This window comes from Mirounga angustirostris, unplaced genomic scaffold, assembly GCF_029215605.1.
Source record: "Mirounga angustirostris isolate CCGP_5_RB_7025 unplaced genomic scaffold, mMirAng1.0.hap1 SCAF_10, whole genome shotgun sequence".
In the NCBI taxonomy this organism is placed as follows: Eukaryota; Metazoa; Chordata; class Mammalia; order Carnivora; family Phocidae; genus Mirounga; species Mirounga angustirostris.
Genome location: NW_026991718.1, coordinates 72,479,881 through 72,495,140, shown reverse-complemented (window position 1 = coordinate 72,495,140; position 15,260 = coordinate 72,479,881). Strand labels below are relative to the sequence as shown.

The following is a 15,260-nucleotide window of genomic DNA, read 5'->3' as shown; positions in this document are numbered from 1 at the left end:
GAACTCAAGAAATTTTTGCTATTGGGTGATAAATAGGACAAAATCACGGGCACCCAATAACTTTACAGCTTTCTTAGTCACGATTTAACCATTTCTGATAGGAACCATTTCAATGCCTTTGAAGAAGCTAACTAACTTAGCTGTGCTGAATTTATATATGGCTGCTAAGGAAATAAAATCCTATAAAACTTGCACTCAGAAGTCTTACCACAAAAGAGGCTAAACAAGAAATTACAGTTGTTACACTAAGCATTTTTAGATTTTGGATCCCAATTCTACATTGTAAGATGTATGGAAGCAATTTTATCTATAGCAATTTTATCAGTGACAAATCATCCCTGAGGAGTGGTTCTCAAAGCCTTCTTTTGGTAGGGGAAACCTTTTTTCAAACAAAAGGCGAAGTGGAATCCTCCCATACAGAAAAAAAGCAGAGCTGATCTTGCTAAAGTGGAAGGAGGAGCCTAGAGTTCTACCTGCTTGAGTCCCCTCTCAAATGTATACAACCCCTTCCCTATCCCCAACCCCCAACCCCTTAAGGCATTCTTGAGAACCATAGTCTGGAAAAACACTCGTAGAATAATCAGAAAGCTGCCATGAATAGAAAAACACTACATTATTTTTTTTTTAATTTCAAACACCACTAAAATATAAAATTAAAACTTACCCATTTCTACTGAAAACTCTTAGCCATGCTTTGATGTTTGGTCCTAACAAACACAAACAAGGTACAGTAGTAAAGGTAGACAAAATAACTGCAAATAAAAATGTTTCCAACACCAACCTAGAAAAAAAAAGCTTTGATTAATTTTTTTAAAGCATTAAAGGTGCATGTACACGACATAATCTTGGCTATTTAAATAGATTTAACATAAAAACATTTTCTTATACTTTACTTTGAAAGGTAACAGGAGTCCTACCAAAATGATAACTATAAAAAATTTTACTACTGAAATACAAGCTATAAAAAACAATCTAGCAAATACCCGGCTTTATTTTTTTTAAAGATTTTATTTATTTATTTGTCAGAGAGAGAGAACAAGCAGGGGGGAGTGGCAGGCAGAGGGAGAAGCAGACTCCCGGCTAAGCAAGGAGCCCGATGTGGGACTTGATCCCAGGACCCCGGGATCATGACCTGAGCTGAAGGCAGATGCTCAACCGACTGAGCCACTCAAGCATCCCAAATATCAGGCTTTAATGATAGAGTTCAGAAGTGTTAAATACCCTCGGATCCATGTGAGACTCTCCACTGCAAGCAACCCCATTTTTAGATAATTAACTTTCTTCCTGAATAGTCTCTGGAACTTTCTCTGTAACTACTGGTTCAACTCTAGCTTATACTGGAGCCACTTGGAAAGTGAGATAAAGACTGGGGGGCTGCACCCCTAGAGTTTCTGCGGCCTGAGAATTTGCTTTTGATAAAATGCTGATGCTGCTGGTTTTAGAACCACTGCTCAAGACATTCATTCTACTCTACAATGGATTAAACAGAAACTACCATTTCCCATTACAAAGGTCTTGTCCTCACCTCTCTAGAAAAGAATTACCTATTAATTTAGTGTGTGTATATATACAACTATGTGTAAATATATATAAAACTACATACATAGCTATATGTGTGTGTCACAACTTGTCTCACCATGATCTTTTTTTTTTTTTTTTTAAAGATTTTATTTATTTGACAGAGAGAGAGAGAGCAAGAGAGGGAACACAAGCAGGGGGAGTGGGAGAGGGAGAAGCAGGCTTCCTGCCCAACAGGGAGCCCAATGCAGGGCTCGATCCCAGGACCCTGGGATCATGACCTGAGCCGAAGGCAGACGCTTAACGACTGAGCCACCCAGGCGCCCCTCTCACCGTGATCATTAATCACTGCTAGATGAAGTTTCCCAGTCTGTGATGAACATTATATAAGAAATATTCATGAATTTAGTTTTTTTTAAAAAACTGGTCAGCTTTGAAAAAGTGCTGAGTTAAATTTTGCTTTAAACTATCAACATTAGGTTATTAAATAATTAAATACAGGAATCTACTGACTTAAGAAAAACTTCTTTCAAGCACTTCAGAATCATATTTACTGATATGCTAATTGTAACTAATTTATACATATCATTATAGTAAGTTCCCTTAGAGGTTCTAAGGGCCACACATTTATTGGTATAGTTTCTCATCTACCTCCCCGCCCCCCACATGCAATGGGGCAATAAAAGGCTAGGTAATAGAAGCATTTAATGAATTAAGTTATTCTCCTTATGAAGTAATGTTAAAAGAATATCATTACTAACAAAGGGCAATGATGTCAGTATCCTTCTGTGATCTGGTAATTAAACACACCATGGTTTTTCATTCATCACCAACAGAATTAGTGCTTTGTTTAGTAAACAAGTGTTTTAAAATATTATTGCCTTAAGGTAAAAATTTCAGACTTACTCTATGAGTGGTGCTCCATATAGAACAAAAATTACATGAAAGAAGAAACATGACATAAGAAAGTAGATACAGCATTTCAAAAACCTGGTTACCTAAAAAAGAAATGAGAACAATTTGAAGGCTCATGACAATGCCTAGAGGACAGCAAATGCTTCCACTTTATCTACAAATACAACTTATTCCCATGTGTGCAACAGTTGAATGTTCTTTACGTCGGGTAGCCTGAAGTGCACGGACCTCCAGACAGCCCCACAAAAGAGCCTACAAGTCACAAATCATCACCCATATTCCACCCACCTAATCAGCACTAGAATCAAAAAAGCATTTCTGTTCCTACAGTATGCATTGAGCTATGTTACTAATCAGTATTTATAAAATATTTACCAACAACAGAACGCTATGATACAAAAAAACGCACAGTCCTTATTATGTGATGCATGAAATCTTTGCAGAAAATAAGGACTACAGTTTTTTTTTTTTCATTTAAAAACAAAATTCATTTAATTCATTTATAAAACAAAACAATTTGGAAAATTGTACCAAAAAAACACAATACTAAACAATCCCCCCAAATCATATTCATGTGATTATATGATGCATATGATAAAAGACCTGCATGTCTGCAAATCAGTGTGGGATCTACTTGATTTGGAGCTTAAGAAGATCTAATTATAAGACACACAGTGAGTTTTTTAATTGTAGGGGAGTAAATGTGTTTTAAATTATCTAAGAAAGCTACAATAGTATTGGGTAATGTTAAGGGAGGACTTTATTAACTTAAAGTAATAGTTAAGTGTTACACATAGTGAATATTCCAGAAAATAGATTCTGATATTTGAAAACTTTAACACTGTTTAGTCGAGGCAGGTCATGTTCAAAACAAAGCTACCACAGAGGCTTATTTGGTAATTTCTGAAAAATCCATTAAGTTTCTCTCAGAAATGGAAAAAATAAATGAAAATAAACTAAAATGTCTTATAAAGTTTAAAGATATGAGTGCTACATCATGCATTTATCTGCAATGGTGACTTAAAACATGACTATCTAGGTTTACAATGCTGTAATATCCACTGAAGACATCCTAATTCCACAACTGATGCTTAGCAAGGGTCTATTGAACATTGTGGGCAGCCTTCCAGCAATAATAGGCTATTGATTTGGGGAAAAAAAAAAAAATCAGGTTCTCTTTACTCATTGTAAATAACCCCATGAGTACTTGAATAATACTTTATTCTTTCATTAAAAGAAACACTACCTCTATCTAAAAATCAGTTATTAAGAAATAAGCCTTACCTTGTATGAAAATGAACTTCTTTTAGAGGATGCATTTGGTTTCACTACTAAATATAATACTAGATTGATGGCAGTTACAAAAACAGAACAGATGCACAACCATGTCAAGTGTGTTTCCAATATTGAGAAGTTCTCCAAGAAGAATGATGGAATGAAGATGCTTAGGATAATTGAAAATATGCATAAAAGATGGGCATACAGTAGTCTCTTGATATCAGTATCTTTCATGGTGTTTTCCTGAGAGGCTATCTAATGAAAAATTAAGAAAAGAGCATATCCAGTAATGATTTTTTCCATTGTCTAAATGCTCCAACACCTATAAGTAAACATGAACAAGTAAATTTTCTACGCACAATAATGTATTAGGTTCAGAATATGGGAAGATGCATATGTATAAATGTACATGTAGACTAATATGGCTCAAAAAGGTCTCAGAGCTTGAAGAGGACAAATTTACTAATTTCTTAAATATTTATAACTGGTTTCTGTAAAAGGGTCACGTATTAGGTCCAATTAAGGGATTCGTTTTCTTTTTCTGTTTTTTGCCAAAATCACAGAGGTAAAAACAACATGCACGGATTAATGATTTGCTCTTGTTGGAAATATAACCTATGCATTCTAGAAACCCCATGAATACACTTTGGCCAAAATGTTGGCTTTTTTTTTTTTTTTAACCACTGTGGACCCTTGTCTAACATCACAGTAATTCACATCTTCTGGCAAATGACAAGTGACACCAAGTGCACACTTGAATACTCAAATGGTGGCCAGTGTAATCAAGAAAGTTCAAAGAACATTATGCTAAACTAAGGGATCTCAATGCTCCAGAGATACCAAAATGACAATGTCTGTTTCATTTGCTAAGTTCCAATCAAAAGTAGAGCATAAATAAGAGAAAAAAGTCTACCTTCTCTCTATAAAATACACATTATATGTATAATATGTTTATTTATAAATTACTTAACATAATACATAGTACTGACTAATGTTAAGTAGGACCTTACTAAAGTAACAATCCACATGTTACACTGTGGTGAATATTCCAGAAAAACAAACGGGGAGGTCCAGGCCTTATCCTAACAGCTCTGATCTAATTCACACTACAATTTTCCAAGGCAAATATTCTACTGATAAGGAAACAGGATAAGACACGTTAGGGGACATGTCCAAGGTCCCAAGCTCCCAAGCACGAAAGCCACGTCAAAGCCTCGCCTCTTTGATATAAAGATACACATCAGGGGTTGAGAAAAGAACAAACTGCAAGAAGGGAGAATGGAAAAGTTTCTCGCAGGTCCTATCCTCCGCGGACTGAGGGGCGGGGCGGAGGATCCGGAAAACACGGTCTCAACCGACACCTCTTCGGATTATTCTTCTGGGCCCCTCTCAGAATCCCAAGTGACACGAGCAGATTTGGATCTAATACAGTGAGCAGTACCCAAACTCAAATGCTTGCTGAATGAATGAACGAACGAAGGAAAGAGGGTGGGTCCTGCGAAAGCAGCCCTGGGGTGGGCCCTGGGGAGCACACAAGGACGCCCGTCGGGCGCCCCTCCGGCTGCCACGGCCCTGGCGTCCGCCGTCTGACCTAGCCCGGGTTCGCAGGCACTGAGGCTCGCACAGGAGCCTCCGCGGAAATCGCAGGACCTGTCTCGGCAGCCCCACCCCAAGCTCGGTCGCTCGGGACTCTGCCCAAGCCTCACCCAGGGCGAGTGTGAGCAGCGGGGGACGCGCTGAGAGGCATAATCAAAGAGCACGGGCGCGGAGACCAGGAGAAACGGAGGGCCACGCAGAAAGACGGCTCCGAAAGAGGGCCGGGTCCATCAGGGCAGCCCCTGGGTCACGCCGGAAGGGTGGCCCTCGGACGGACGGCGGGCGCAGGCGGGCTGGGGGCACATACGCTCTCGGTTATATGGGCAATTGGTGGGGGCTGCTCGCACCCCCGGGAGGCCCGCGTGCCGGGAGGGTTCCGCGGGGCTTACCTAACTCTCCCGCCAGCGGAAGAGAAGCGGGGGCTACTACCTCCCACCACCAGGTACGATTCGCCGCCCTGGCCATCGCGCAGGCGCAGGCCTGTGGGGCGGAGACCCAAGACCGCACAGCCAATTGCAGAACCGGAGGGGCGGGCAATGGGCGCAGCCCCGCCTTCCAGCTCGCGTTTAATTCCTCCCGCGGCTTCTCAGGTGTGGAATGGGCGGGGCGGAGGGCGGAAGGGCCGGAAGTGGGTTATCGTAACCCGGAAGGGGAATCCTTCCCTGGCTGTTGTGTTGACATTTTCGAGCTGCTGCTGTTTCTGCGGCCAAGGGAGCCGTCGGGGAAGGATGGTGTGCGAAAAATGTGAGTTAAGGGGCCACATCTTTGGGAGAAGGAGGCTAGGAGAAGCTAACTGGAGCTCTTCGGGTACTTTGCCTTTTCTTTGTTTTTCTTTCGGCCACAGGTCTCCGATGCCAGCCTTTGTCCTTCTACCCCTTTGACCATTCCTTCCCTCCTCCACGACCGTATAGTCGTTTTGCATTCAGAGTGGTCTCAGTTTTGCACTCATTTGTCTATTTCCTTTGCCTCCCCTACGCCCAACCCGGGATCTCATACAGCTCTTGACTGGCTCCTTCGCCTCACAGACCCTCAGGGTTGGAATGGATCTTAAAAGTAACATACAATATCTAGATTTTCCAGATTTAGCAACATTAAAAAAAAAAAAAAAAGAACACTTTATTAGGAGAAGTAGGTCCCGTGCAATATTTGAGACTTGTCTTTGCTTGGTGCTCTTTACTACTGAAAGTGCATTGGACTTACTTTTAGGACGTGACAGTACTAAAACGCCATTCATTGTTTGAAATTTAAATTTAACCGGGCATCCTATATTTTAACCAGCAGCCCTAAGTTAGCAGCCTATCCAGTGGCTTAAATGCTCTTTGCATGAATACCTGTGGTATTGAGGCAGGGTTCAAAAAGTCTCACCACCTTCAAAGCAGTCTGTATCGATGTCTCTCACTTTTAGAAAAGTGCTTCCTCCCTATTGTTGCCATCAGTGATTCTAATGTAAACTCTTGAGGTTTCTAGAAAATACGATTTTTTGATGTCACAGACTGTTTGCTTTAAAACGGCTGTCATATCCCTAAGTCTCTTTTTCCTCAGGCTAGACATTTCTGGCTCTTCTGAGACAAGGTTTCAAGTCCTCTTATCTGGATTAATATTAACATAATCCACTTTGTTTATACCTCCCCCCCACACAGTAGATAAACCTTTGAACACAGGCACGCATGAGTTTGAATCACAGTTTTTACATTAGGTAAAAGAATAACTATGGGCTAGTATCGAATATTTCTTGGCCCCAGTTTTCTCATCTGAAAAATGAGAAAAATACATAACTTATGGGTTTTGTGAGAATTAGATAATGTAGGTAAAGCCTGATTTAAAAGTGCCTTAGTGTATACTCAAAAACTGGTTATTTCTATCATAACCCCCAATATGTGGCACTCAGAATTGAACTCTGCCCCATTTTATGAGGGGTAGAGTGGAACTAATATTTCCATTTTTCTGTGCTTTATATCATCGTCTCACATTAAGCTTTTAAAAAATTATTGCAATGTAATTGACATAGATACAAGTCACCCATTTAAAATGTACCATTCTGTTATTTTCAGTATATTCACAGGGTTGTGCAACCATCACCACAATCAATTTTAGAATATTTTCATCGCTCCAAAAAGCACATTAAGCTTTTTGACATTGATGTCCTTTAACTCTACTCCATCCAGTACTTAAGTTTTTTGGTTTTGCCTCTTTGAGTAAATATGACTTACATATATTTAGGTTATGCACCTTCCTTGATGTCTTCTCTTTTATGTAGTATAGTTCCTAAACATGTAAATTTAGCCTCCTATGTAATTTGTGTTAATTCTGTATATTTTAACTTTAGAGGACTGTTATTCTGCCTGTTTTAACTTGTTTTGTGTGATGTTCTTTACACCATAAGTGCTTTTTCTCAGGGAAATTGAGGATACTGGGCAAATTGTGAGAGTTAACTTCCTAAGATACATGAAAATTTTGAGAACCCAAGATCTGATGTGGTATTAAAATAAGTACACATAGTTGGTTCTGGGACATGATATGTGTCCTAAAAGGTCATTTGCTTTTTACTTCTCTGCACTTCTGAAAGTCTATGTATTATTTCTTTGCTCTGATACCTTTCTACCTTCTATAGCATCTTATTACTCAAATAAATAGACTCTTAATTCAAAGACCTTTTTTTCAGTCCTTTTCTACTCTGTGACTTTGAAACTTGGTCTCGATTCTCTTTGAATTTACTTCTCCCTGTGCTTCTTTACCATTATAGTCTCCAAGTTTTCTTATTCTCCTTCTCACTTAAAGTAGATGTTTCCCAGTGATCTGTATCTGACCTTCTTCTGACTGTTTTGGAAATATCTGGCTTCAAGTAGCATATCCATGTCAGTAAATGTCTAATCCACATCTCCAGCTGACTTCTCTCTAAACTAAAACCAGTAGAAGAATTTTCTCCAGACAATACTGGGAACCTCCATCTGGTTGTTACGTAGTAGTGTAGTACTTAGTACAAGATTGAATTTGTCATCCTACTTCACAAATCTGTACCTTCTCTTCCATCATTTAATGGCATGGCAGTCCTCCCAGTCACCCATTCACAAAGCCTTAATCATCTCTCATGCATTCCCCTATCCCTTTGTGATCCTGCATCCAAACACTTGCATGTCCTGCCGTTTTTACTTCCATTCAATAGCTCCTATTTTTCCCTAGCCTCTCATTTACCCCTCAAATACCCTAGCTGAGGTCTCCATCACTTGAGTTAGACTAATGTGATCCCCTACCAGCCCCTTTCCCTTCAAACCGTGTTCTCCCTGCCTTTGGCTCTTCTCTCTCTAAACTGTCCTGCCTGCGTGTGAAGGCTACTGGGGAAAACTGTACAAATGAACCAGTTGGTACCACTACAAGTGTATAATTCCTAATCTCCAAGATCTTTAATACTATTCATCAGTCTTTTTAACTTATCTTTAGTCAGTCCCCTTGCCCTTTGTCGCTAGTGACTATTCCAAGCTCTCTGGTCCCTTAAACTTCCACACCTTCACCTACCTCATCCTCTGTTGACAAATACCTCCTTATAGGTATTAGAAAAGCAAGGTAATTACACGGGAACATTCTCAACTTCTTTTATTTCTTTTGCCATCCCATAAACAAATCTGCATCCATGCTCATTTACTTCTTTCCCCTTTTTCAAGGAAAATTCTACTCATGTCCTTGTTGCCATCCCTCTCTACCTCTTTGTCTCTATATCCTTTGAAATCTTTAATCAGCTCCCCTTCCATATAAAAATGCTCAATTAGACCCTGACTCCACCTTTCATTCTTGCATCTTGTCACCTTTTCTTTTCATTCATGCAACAAGTATTACATTCCTACCAAATGCTAGACAGTAGAACCAAAGGGTAAAGACTTTGTCTTACTATCCTTCATCATTATGCCAGGACATAGTTTATAGTAATCACAACAGATATTTGCATTGAACCTAAATATAAGTGCATTCTATCGTTTCCTGGATTTAAAACCTTTAATAAATTCTCAATGTGCAGAGAATAATTTGGGGTTTCTATATTTAGAGCCTGGCATTCAGGATGACCCTCCACAATGAGGGCCCAGCTTATCTTTCCAACTTTATTTTCACTTATTCTTACCCTCACTCTTTGGCCAAACCAATCTACTTTGCATGCCCATGTGTACCCTGAGCTTTCCATGCCTTTCTTCAGGATATATCCTTTCTCTAGTTTGCCTTCATCATCTCTCCTCCTCTTTCTTCACAGCCCCACTGCCAGATCCAGACCCTCTTCCTGCCTTCTCCATAGGCTTTCCTGGATTTCCCCAGCTAAGGTTGTTTCTTTCTCCGTGGAATTTCTCAGTTACCCATTGCCCACAGTTAGTATCTTCAGTCTCGTTTCACAGTCCCTACCCCGGCATGAAAAGGCTCCGACTGTAAGACAGTGGTTGATACCACTGAATTTTAAGCTTCATGTAGTGTATTTATTAGATAGTAAATCCGAATTCCCCTTACTTTTACTATCTTGTTATAACAGGTGAAAAGAAACTTGGTACTGTTATCACTCCAGACACATGGAAAGACGGTGCAAGGAATACCACAGGTATTTTTCCATTTGGAAAAGAGAAGTTGAATCCCATGCTTCCTGTGACGAATGTTTTAGCTTTACATTATTTGTAAAAATAAATCTTTTGTGTACAAAATATTTTATCTCTTAACTATTAAAGAATTCCAGGTCCCCCAATAATTTAATATCTTTTATTTAGTTCTCTGGGTTACATGTTAAGAGTTCCTCATCTGTCAGGCAAAAGATAGCAAAATCATTAAATGATTTTCAACCAATGAGTAGATCATAGTAACTGATTTGATTCCGCTTTATTAGAGTCTGCATTTAATTCCCCCTCTCTTCACCTGACTTTTATATTCTTGAACAAATCATTTACACATTTACATTTTCACCTTCATATCATTATATACAGTTGAGGTGTTTCCAAAGGGAAGGAAAAGAACCACTTGTACTATATTCAGGGTCTATGGCACCGAAGTAGTGGCTTTAAGATTTTACACTAGATAAATTAAGTGTAGACCCATCCCTAAAGTCCTCTTTTGAGTCTGAGAAATAAAATGACTATCCACAATTTTATTGCTTTATAATAAATGTTTTCTTTTTAAGTAGTGTCTTAAAAACCTGGGTATTACCTGGGGATTTTTGAAAATTTTGATCCGGACTAGTCTACTGGTAGGAGGCCAAAGAATGAACTTTTTAACTAACTGTTAAATGTATATGTTATAGTGAAATGTGCAGAAATAACCTGCTAAAATACATGTATATTTTGATTTAGAAAGTGGCGGAAGAAAGCTGAACGAAAATAAAGCTTTGACTTCAAAAAAAGCAAGGTAGGTAATAGGAGCAGCCACTCCACAGGGATATAACTTTCCACTCTCTTTGGTCTTAGACATGCTGGAGTGAATTTGGTGTGCATCATTCTATCGCGATAAAACAGAGTTCAGTAGTTCCTAGCATGCAAAGCCAAGCTGTCTGTTACAACCTGCTGGTTTCACCCTGCTCCTCCTCAGTGTATCAATATATGAAGATATTAGTGCTACTTTTTTAATATATAGTTTCATCAGAAAAAATGACTTTTATTTAATCTCTTTTTTTTTTTCTTTTGAAAACTATGATTTCTTATCCCTAAAACTACTTTGCAGTTTCATTCAGGTGCTTCAGTGTGCTATGTTTTATAGAACTAGTTTTGGAATAATATTGCCTGGTTTAGGTTTACTCTAGGTTATTTTATCTGGTTCTTAATTCTCATACAAATTGGAGGTAATAGAGGGATGTAGACAGATCAGAAGCTCTGGAGTCAGCCCTAAATTTGGATTTGGACTCTGTTCCTGTCTAGCTCTGGGGCCTTCAGGAAATTAAGCCAGTTTTCTGAACTTTACTTTTTCATCTAAGAATGGAGATAAAAGTGTCTCCCACCCTAAAAATCACTTTTTTTTTTGACACCACGCTTTATTATTTCTAGTCTTAAAAATGCCATGAACCCTTCCAGCTGCCACCCCATTGCCTTGCTTCCCTTCACAGCAAAAGTTTCCAAAAGCCTTATTCAGATGCTTTCTCAGTTAAGTCCGATTCACGACTTCAGCCCCACCAAACCCCTGCAGCTGCTCTCAGCAGGATCACACCTGATGGACTTCTCTGTTCTTACCTTACTTAACCTTTTAACAGCTCTCATTTTTGCAACCTTCTGTTCTCTCTCTTTTTTAAAGTAAGCTCTACCCTCAATGTGGGGCCTGAACCCACAGCCCCGAGATCAAGAGTCGCTTGCTTCACTGACTGAGCCAACCTGACTCCTCTGCAGCCTTCTGTTCTCTGGGCTGTTGGGTACCATACTCTTTTTTCCTCCCAACTCACCGTTCCTTCTCAGTCAGGTGCCTCTGGACTCAATCCTAGACCTTTCTCTTTTTTTTTTATTTATAAATGTATATAATCTCTCCTCAAGTGACTTTAGTCCAAAGGCTTTAAATTCAAACTGTATGGTTTTTGTTGTTTTTTTTTTAAGATTTTATTTGACAGAGAGAGAGAGTGAAAGAGGGAACACAAGCAGGGGGAGTGGGAGAGGGAGAAGCAGGCTCCTGCTGAGCAGGGAGCCCGATGTGGGGCTCCATCCCAGGACCCTGGGATCATGACGTGAGCCGAAGGCTGACGCTTAATGTCTGAGCCACGCAGGCACCCCCAAACTGTATGTTAATGACTCCCAGATTTATATCCCCTGTCCTGACTTCTCTTTTGAGCTCCAAAGATATACCCAGCTGCCTACTTGACTTACCGGTTTGGTGTCTACCAGGCAACCTCTTGTTCCTGCAGTCTTCTAATCGGAGTCTCATCATCACTCCCCTCCAGTCCAGCCTTGCGAGCCTAAGAGCTAGAATTCTGCACTGATCCCTTCCTTTTCCTCACTTCTCTTTCATCAGCAAGTTCTTTAGCTCTGCCACCAACATGTAACCTGAATCCACCTGCTTCTGTCCATCTCACTGCTATTACCCTCTTCCAAACCACTGGTATTTCTTACTTAGATGCCATAATAACTCTCCATCTTTCTGCTTCCTCTCTAGTTCTTTATGGTTCAGTCTCATAGTAGCCTGAGTGGTCCTTTAAAGGGCACAGAAGTGCTTTTCTCAGAACCCTGCATTGCTTTTCTTTTCACGTAGAATATAATCTAACCCCTCCACCCACTTTCCTAACAAGGTTTTCCATGATCTGGCCCCTCCCACCTCTCTGACTCCCTGTTGCAGCAACTCCTGCATCAGATAGACCAAGCCCACTCCCATTGGAAGAGGTTTGTGCTTGCAGCTCCTTCCTCCTAGAGCTCGTCCCACAGAGCTTACATAGCTGGCACCTTGTTACTAGGGTCTCAGCTGAGATGTCACCTCCTCAGAGTGAGTCCCTAACCAGCATTTGAATTAATATCTTCCCTCCTTCCCCTCATGTCTGCCACAATATCCTGTTTGACTTTTCTCCTCAACGTGTATCACCATCTGAAAAACATGTTTATTCCTTTACTTACTGTCTGCCCTTTACCTGTTATCTTACTAGAATGTCAGCTTGAGGACAGAGGCTTTGTCTGTCAAGTCATCTCTGGTGTGTAAAACAGTGACAGGCACATAGTAGGCACTCACCAAGTATTTGCTGAATGAATAAACACCTGTTTCATGGCATCCCAAGGATTAGAAATAATAATAATAAAGCTTTTACTATCTGTAGTGTCTGGCTACCATAAGTACATAATGGTACTTTTAAAATAATGGATATAAAACAGCATAAGAGACTTAATCTTCAGCGGAGCGTCACACTAAGTATTGCTCTGACTTATTGATGTCTTCTAAGACCGTTCAGTTATTATTAACTAAGTTGTAATTTTTACAGATTGTACAGTTTTAGACACTTCCAGTTCCTTTATGCTCCCAACCTCACTCCAGTATCATTAATAAGTAGCTGTTACTTTGGATACTCCAAATGTCTCACATTGGAAAGCATACTATTGTATTGCATTGAATCTAAGATACCAACACTTAGAAGATGTATCATTGCTTTAAGAAAGAAAAAGCTCTGCCAATTAATTGTAAGATTTCAGACATACTAAAATGTACATCTTAGGATAAAATATGGTTTGAAGCAAAAGTAAGCATCCATATGGATGCACACAAATCGAGCTTATTAAAAAGAGGAATATCTATCTTCCCTTGTGCAGAGTACAGTGACATTCTTTTGGGTTTGGAGAAATTAACCTTTGAAAATGAGCTATTGTATTACACTACCCCAAGAGAAGAAACTAGGTCTAGGACAGTGTTGGCATTCGGTATATGAGTATTGTTACAAAAGTTATGGCCAATTTAGGGGGAATTATTTTCTACTCCAGTCACTATAAGGTGGCACTTTTATGTAGTAGAAACTCTTTTATGCAAAGGGATTGGATCAATTAATGGAAAATGTCAGTTAAAGGAGGCGATTATTTTTTTTTTAATTTTATTTTTTATTTTTTTAAGATTTTATTTATTTATTTGAGAGAGAGAGAGAGCACAAGAGGGGGGAGCGGGAGAGGGAGAAGCAGACTCCCTGCTGAGCAGGGAGCCCGATGTGGGACTCGATCCCGGGACTCCAGGATCATGACCTGCGCCGAAGGCAGTTGCTTAACCAACTGAGCCACCCAGGTGCCCAAAGGAGGCGATTATTAAAACATACACATACCTTCTTATAAGCCACAGCACATAACAGCACATGCATTCATCAGTCCTTTGGCACTGAGACAGGCTTTTTGAGTATGAGTCTACTGATAAGAGTTCATCATTTTCCTCACATAAATCATAACCAGAATGCACATTTCCAATATCTTTAAAGTGGAGCCAAAACTGACAGACTTGCAAAGTGGCAAGTCCTTCCACTTACGATCTTGCCCCTATTTTGAAGCTGTCTCACCTAATTCAGTGGCAGTTCAGTGATTGTCACTGACCCAGCCATCCTAAAGCATTCTCATAGTTTTTAATAGAATTGGTCACTCTTTTTGTACCACATTTCATCAGTTTCCATAATATTAAACTATATCACACACACAGATTGGCAAATACAACTTGTAGAAACAGGTTTGGGATTAAGGAACTGACTGTTCACCAGCATACAAGTCATATAGAAGGGGCAGGGGTGTGCAGGCGCGGGGAGAGGAGCCAGCTGCAAGCGTGCCGTGCCTGTCAATCAGACAGTGTGACACAGAACAAAGAGCATGGATTGATCCCATTTGTTGCTAAAGGGAGGTCATTTAAGTGTTTCTATTCTATTATACATTTTTTTCTTTTTTAAAAAAAAAAAAAACCTCTAGATTCGATCCATATGGAAAGAATAAGTTCTCCACTTGCAGAATTTGTAAAAGTTCTGTGCACCAACCGGGTTCTCATTACTGCCAGGGCTGTGCCTACAAAAAGGGTAAGTTTCTTTCAGTACCGTTTTTCTATTCATATCTAGCCTACTCTTGGTGCTGACTTAGATAACACAAGAAAGGAGTAGCCTTTCATAGATGCTGTTCATCAAGTGCTCTTTTTTCTAAAGCAAGATAAAACTTAGAACTTGTTTGTAGTTACAGGTCTATGCTTTCTTTTTCTTTTCTCTCATGCTGTTAATTTATGTTTTAAGCCTCAGGAGTGACTTAAATAAAGCAAACTGTTGGTATTCGGTATTTGGTATTATTAGTCGGTATTATGATTTGATTGCTTACATGTTTTGTTTGTTTGTTTTAGGCATCTGTGCAATGTGTGGAAAAAAGGTTTTGGATACCAAAAACTACAAGCAAACATCTGTGTAAATGTGTTGATGACATTTCTGGCTTTCTACATGATTTTACTTTTTGCTTTGAATTTTCAAGGCATAACATAGGTGTTCAAGTTCCAAAATAACACGTTTTAAGACAATATTAAACCGAGAAAGTTGA

At 39.6% G+C, this 15,260-nt stretch overlaps 2 protein-coding genes across 5 annotated transcripts in view; one reads left to right on the top strand and one right to left on the bottom strand.

The window, feature by feature from the left end:
- The window catches only part of PIGF (phosphatidylinositol glycan anchor biosynthesis class F), a 35,162-nt gene extending 29,284 nt beyond the window's left edge, over window positions 1–5,878 (bottom strand). Inside the window, exons 1-4 of one of the 3 annotated variants that reach the window (XM_045885062.2) lie at window positions 5,697–5,878; window positions 3,718–3,966; window positions 2,425–2,516; window positions 665–781 (exon numbers count right to left, since the gene is read on the bottom strand). In XM_045885062.2, coding sequence (XP_045741018.1) covers window positions 665–781; window positions 2,425–2,516; window positions 3,718–3,945 — 437 coding nt within the window. In that variant the 5' untranslated portion in view covers window positions 3,946–3,966; window positions 5,697–5,878. Of the gene's footprint in view, window positions 1–664; window positions 782–2,424; window positions 2,517–3,717; window positions 4,034–5,417; window positions 5,644–5,696 lie in introns of those variants that run through there. The other 2 variants (XM_045885063.3, XM_064572527.1) reach the window with 2 other exon arrangements.
- A 44-nt stretch (window positions 5,879–5,922) lies between these two features.
- Window positions 5,923–15,260, top strand: CRIPT (CXXC repeat containing interactor of PDZ3 domain). Of its 2 annotated transcripts, none has more exons than XM_045885060.3 (5): window positions 5,923–6,051; window positions 9,815–9,880; window positions 10,620–10,674; window positions 14,655–14,758; window positions 15,070–15,260. In XM_045885060.3, the coding sequence occupies exons 1-5, from the start codon at window positions 6,036–6,038 to the stop codon at window positions 15,132–15,134; spliced, it is 306 nt and encodes a 101-aa protein (XP_045741016.1). In that variant the 5' UTR covers window positions 5,923–6,035; the 3' UTR covers window positions 15,135–15,260. The 2 variants fall into 2 exon arrangements, with proteins under 2 accessions (XP_045741016.1, XP_064428599.1); XM_064572529.1 differs by having other exon boundaries at window positions 5,955–6,114.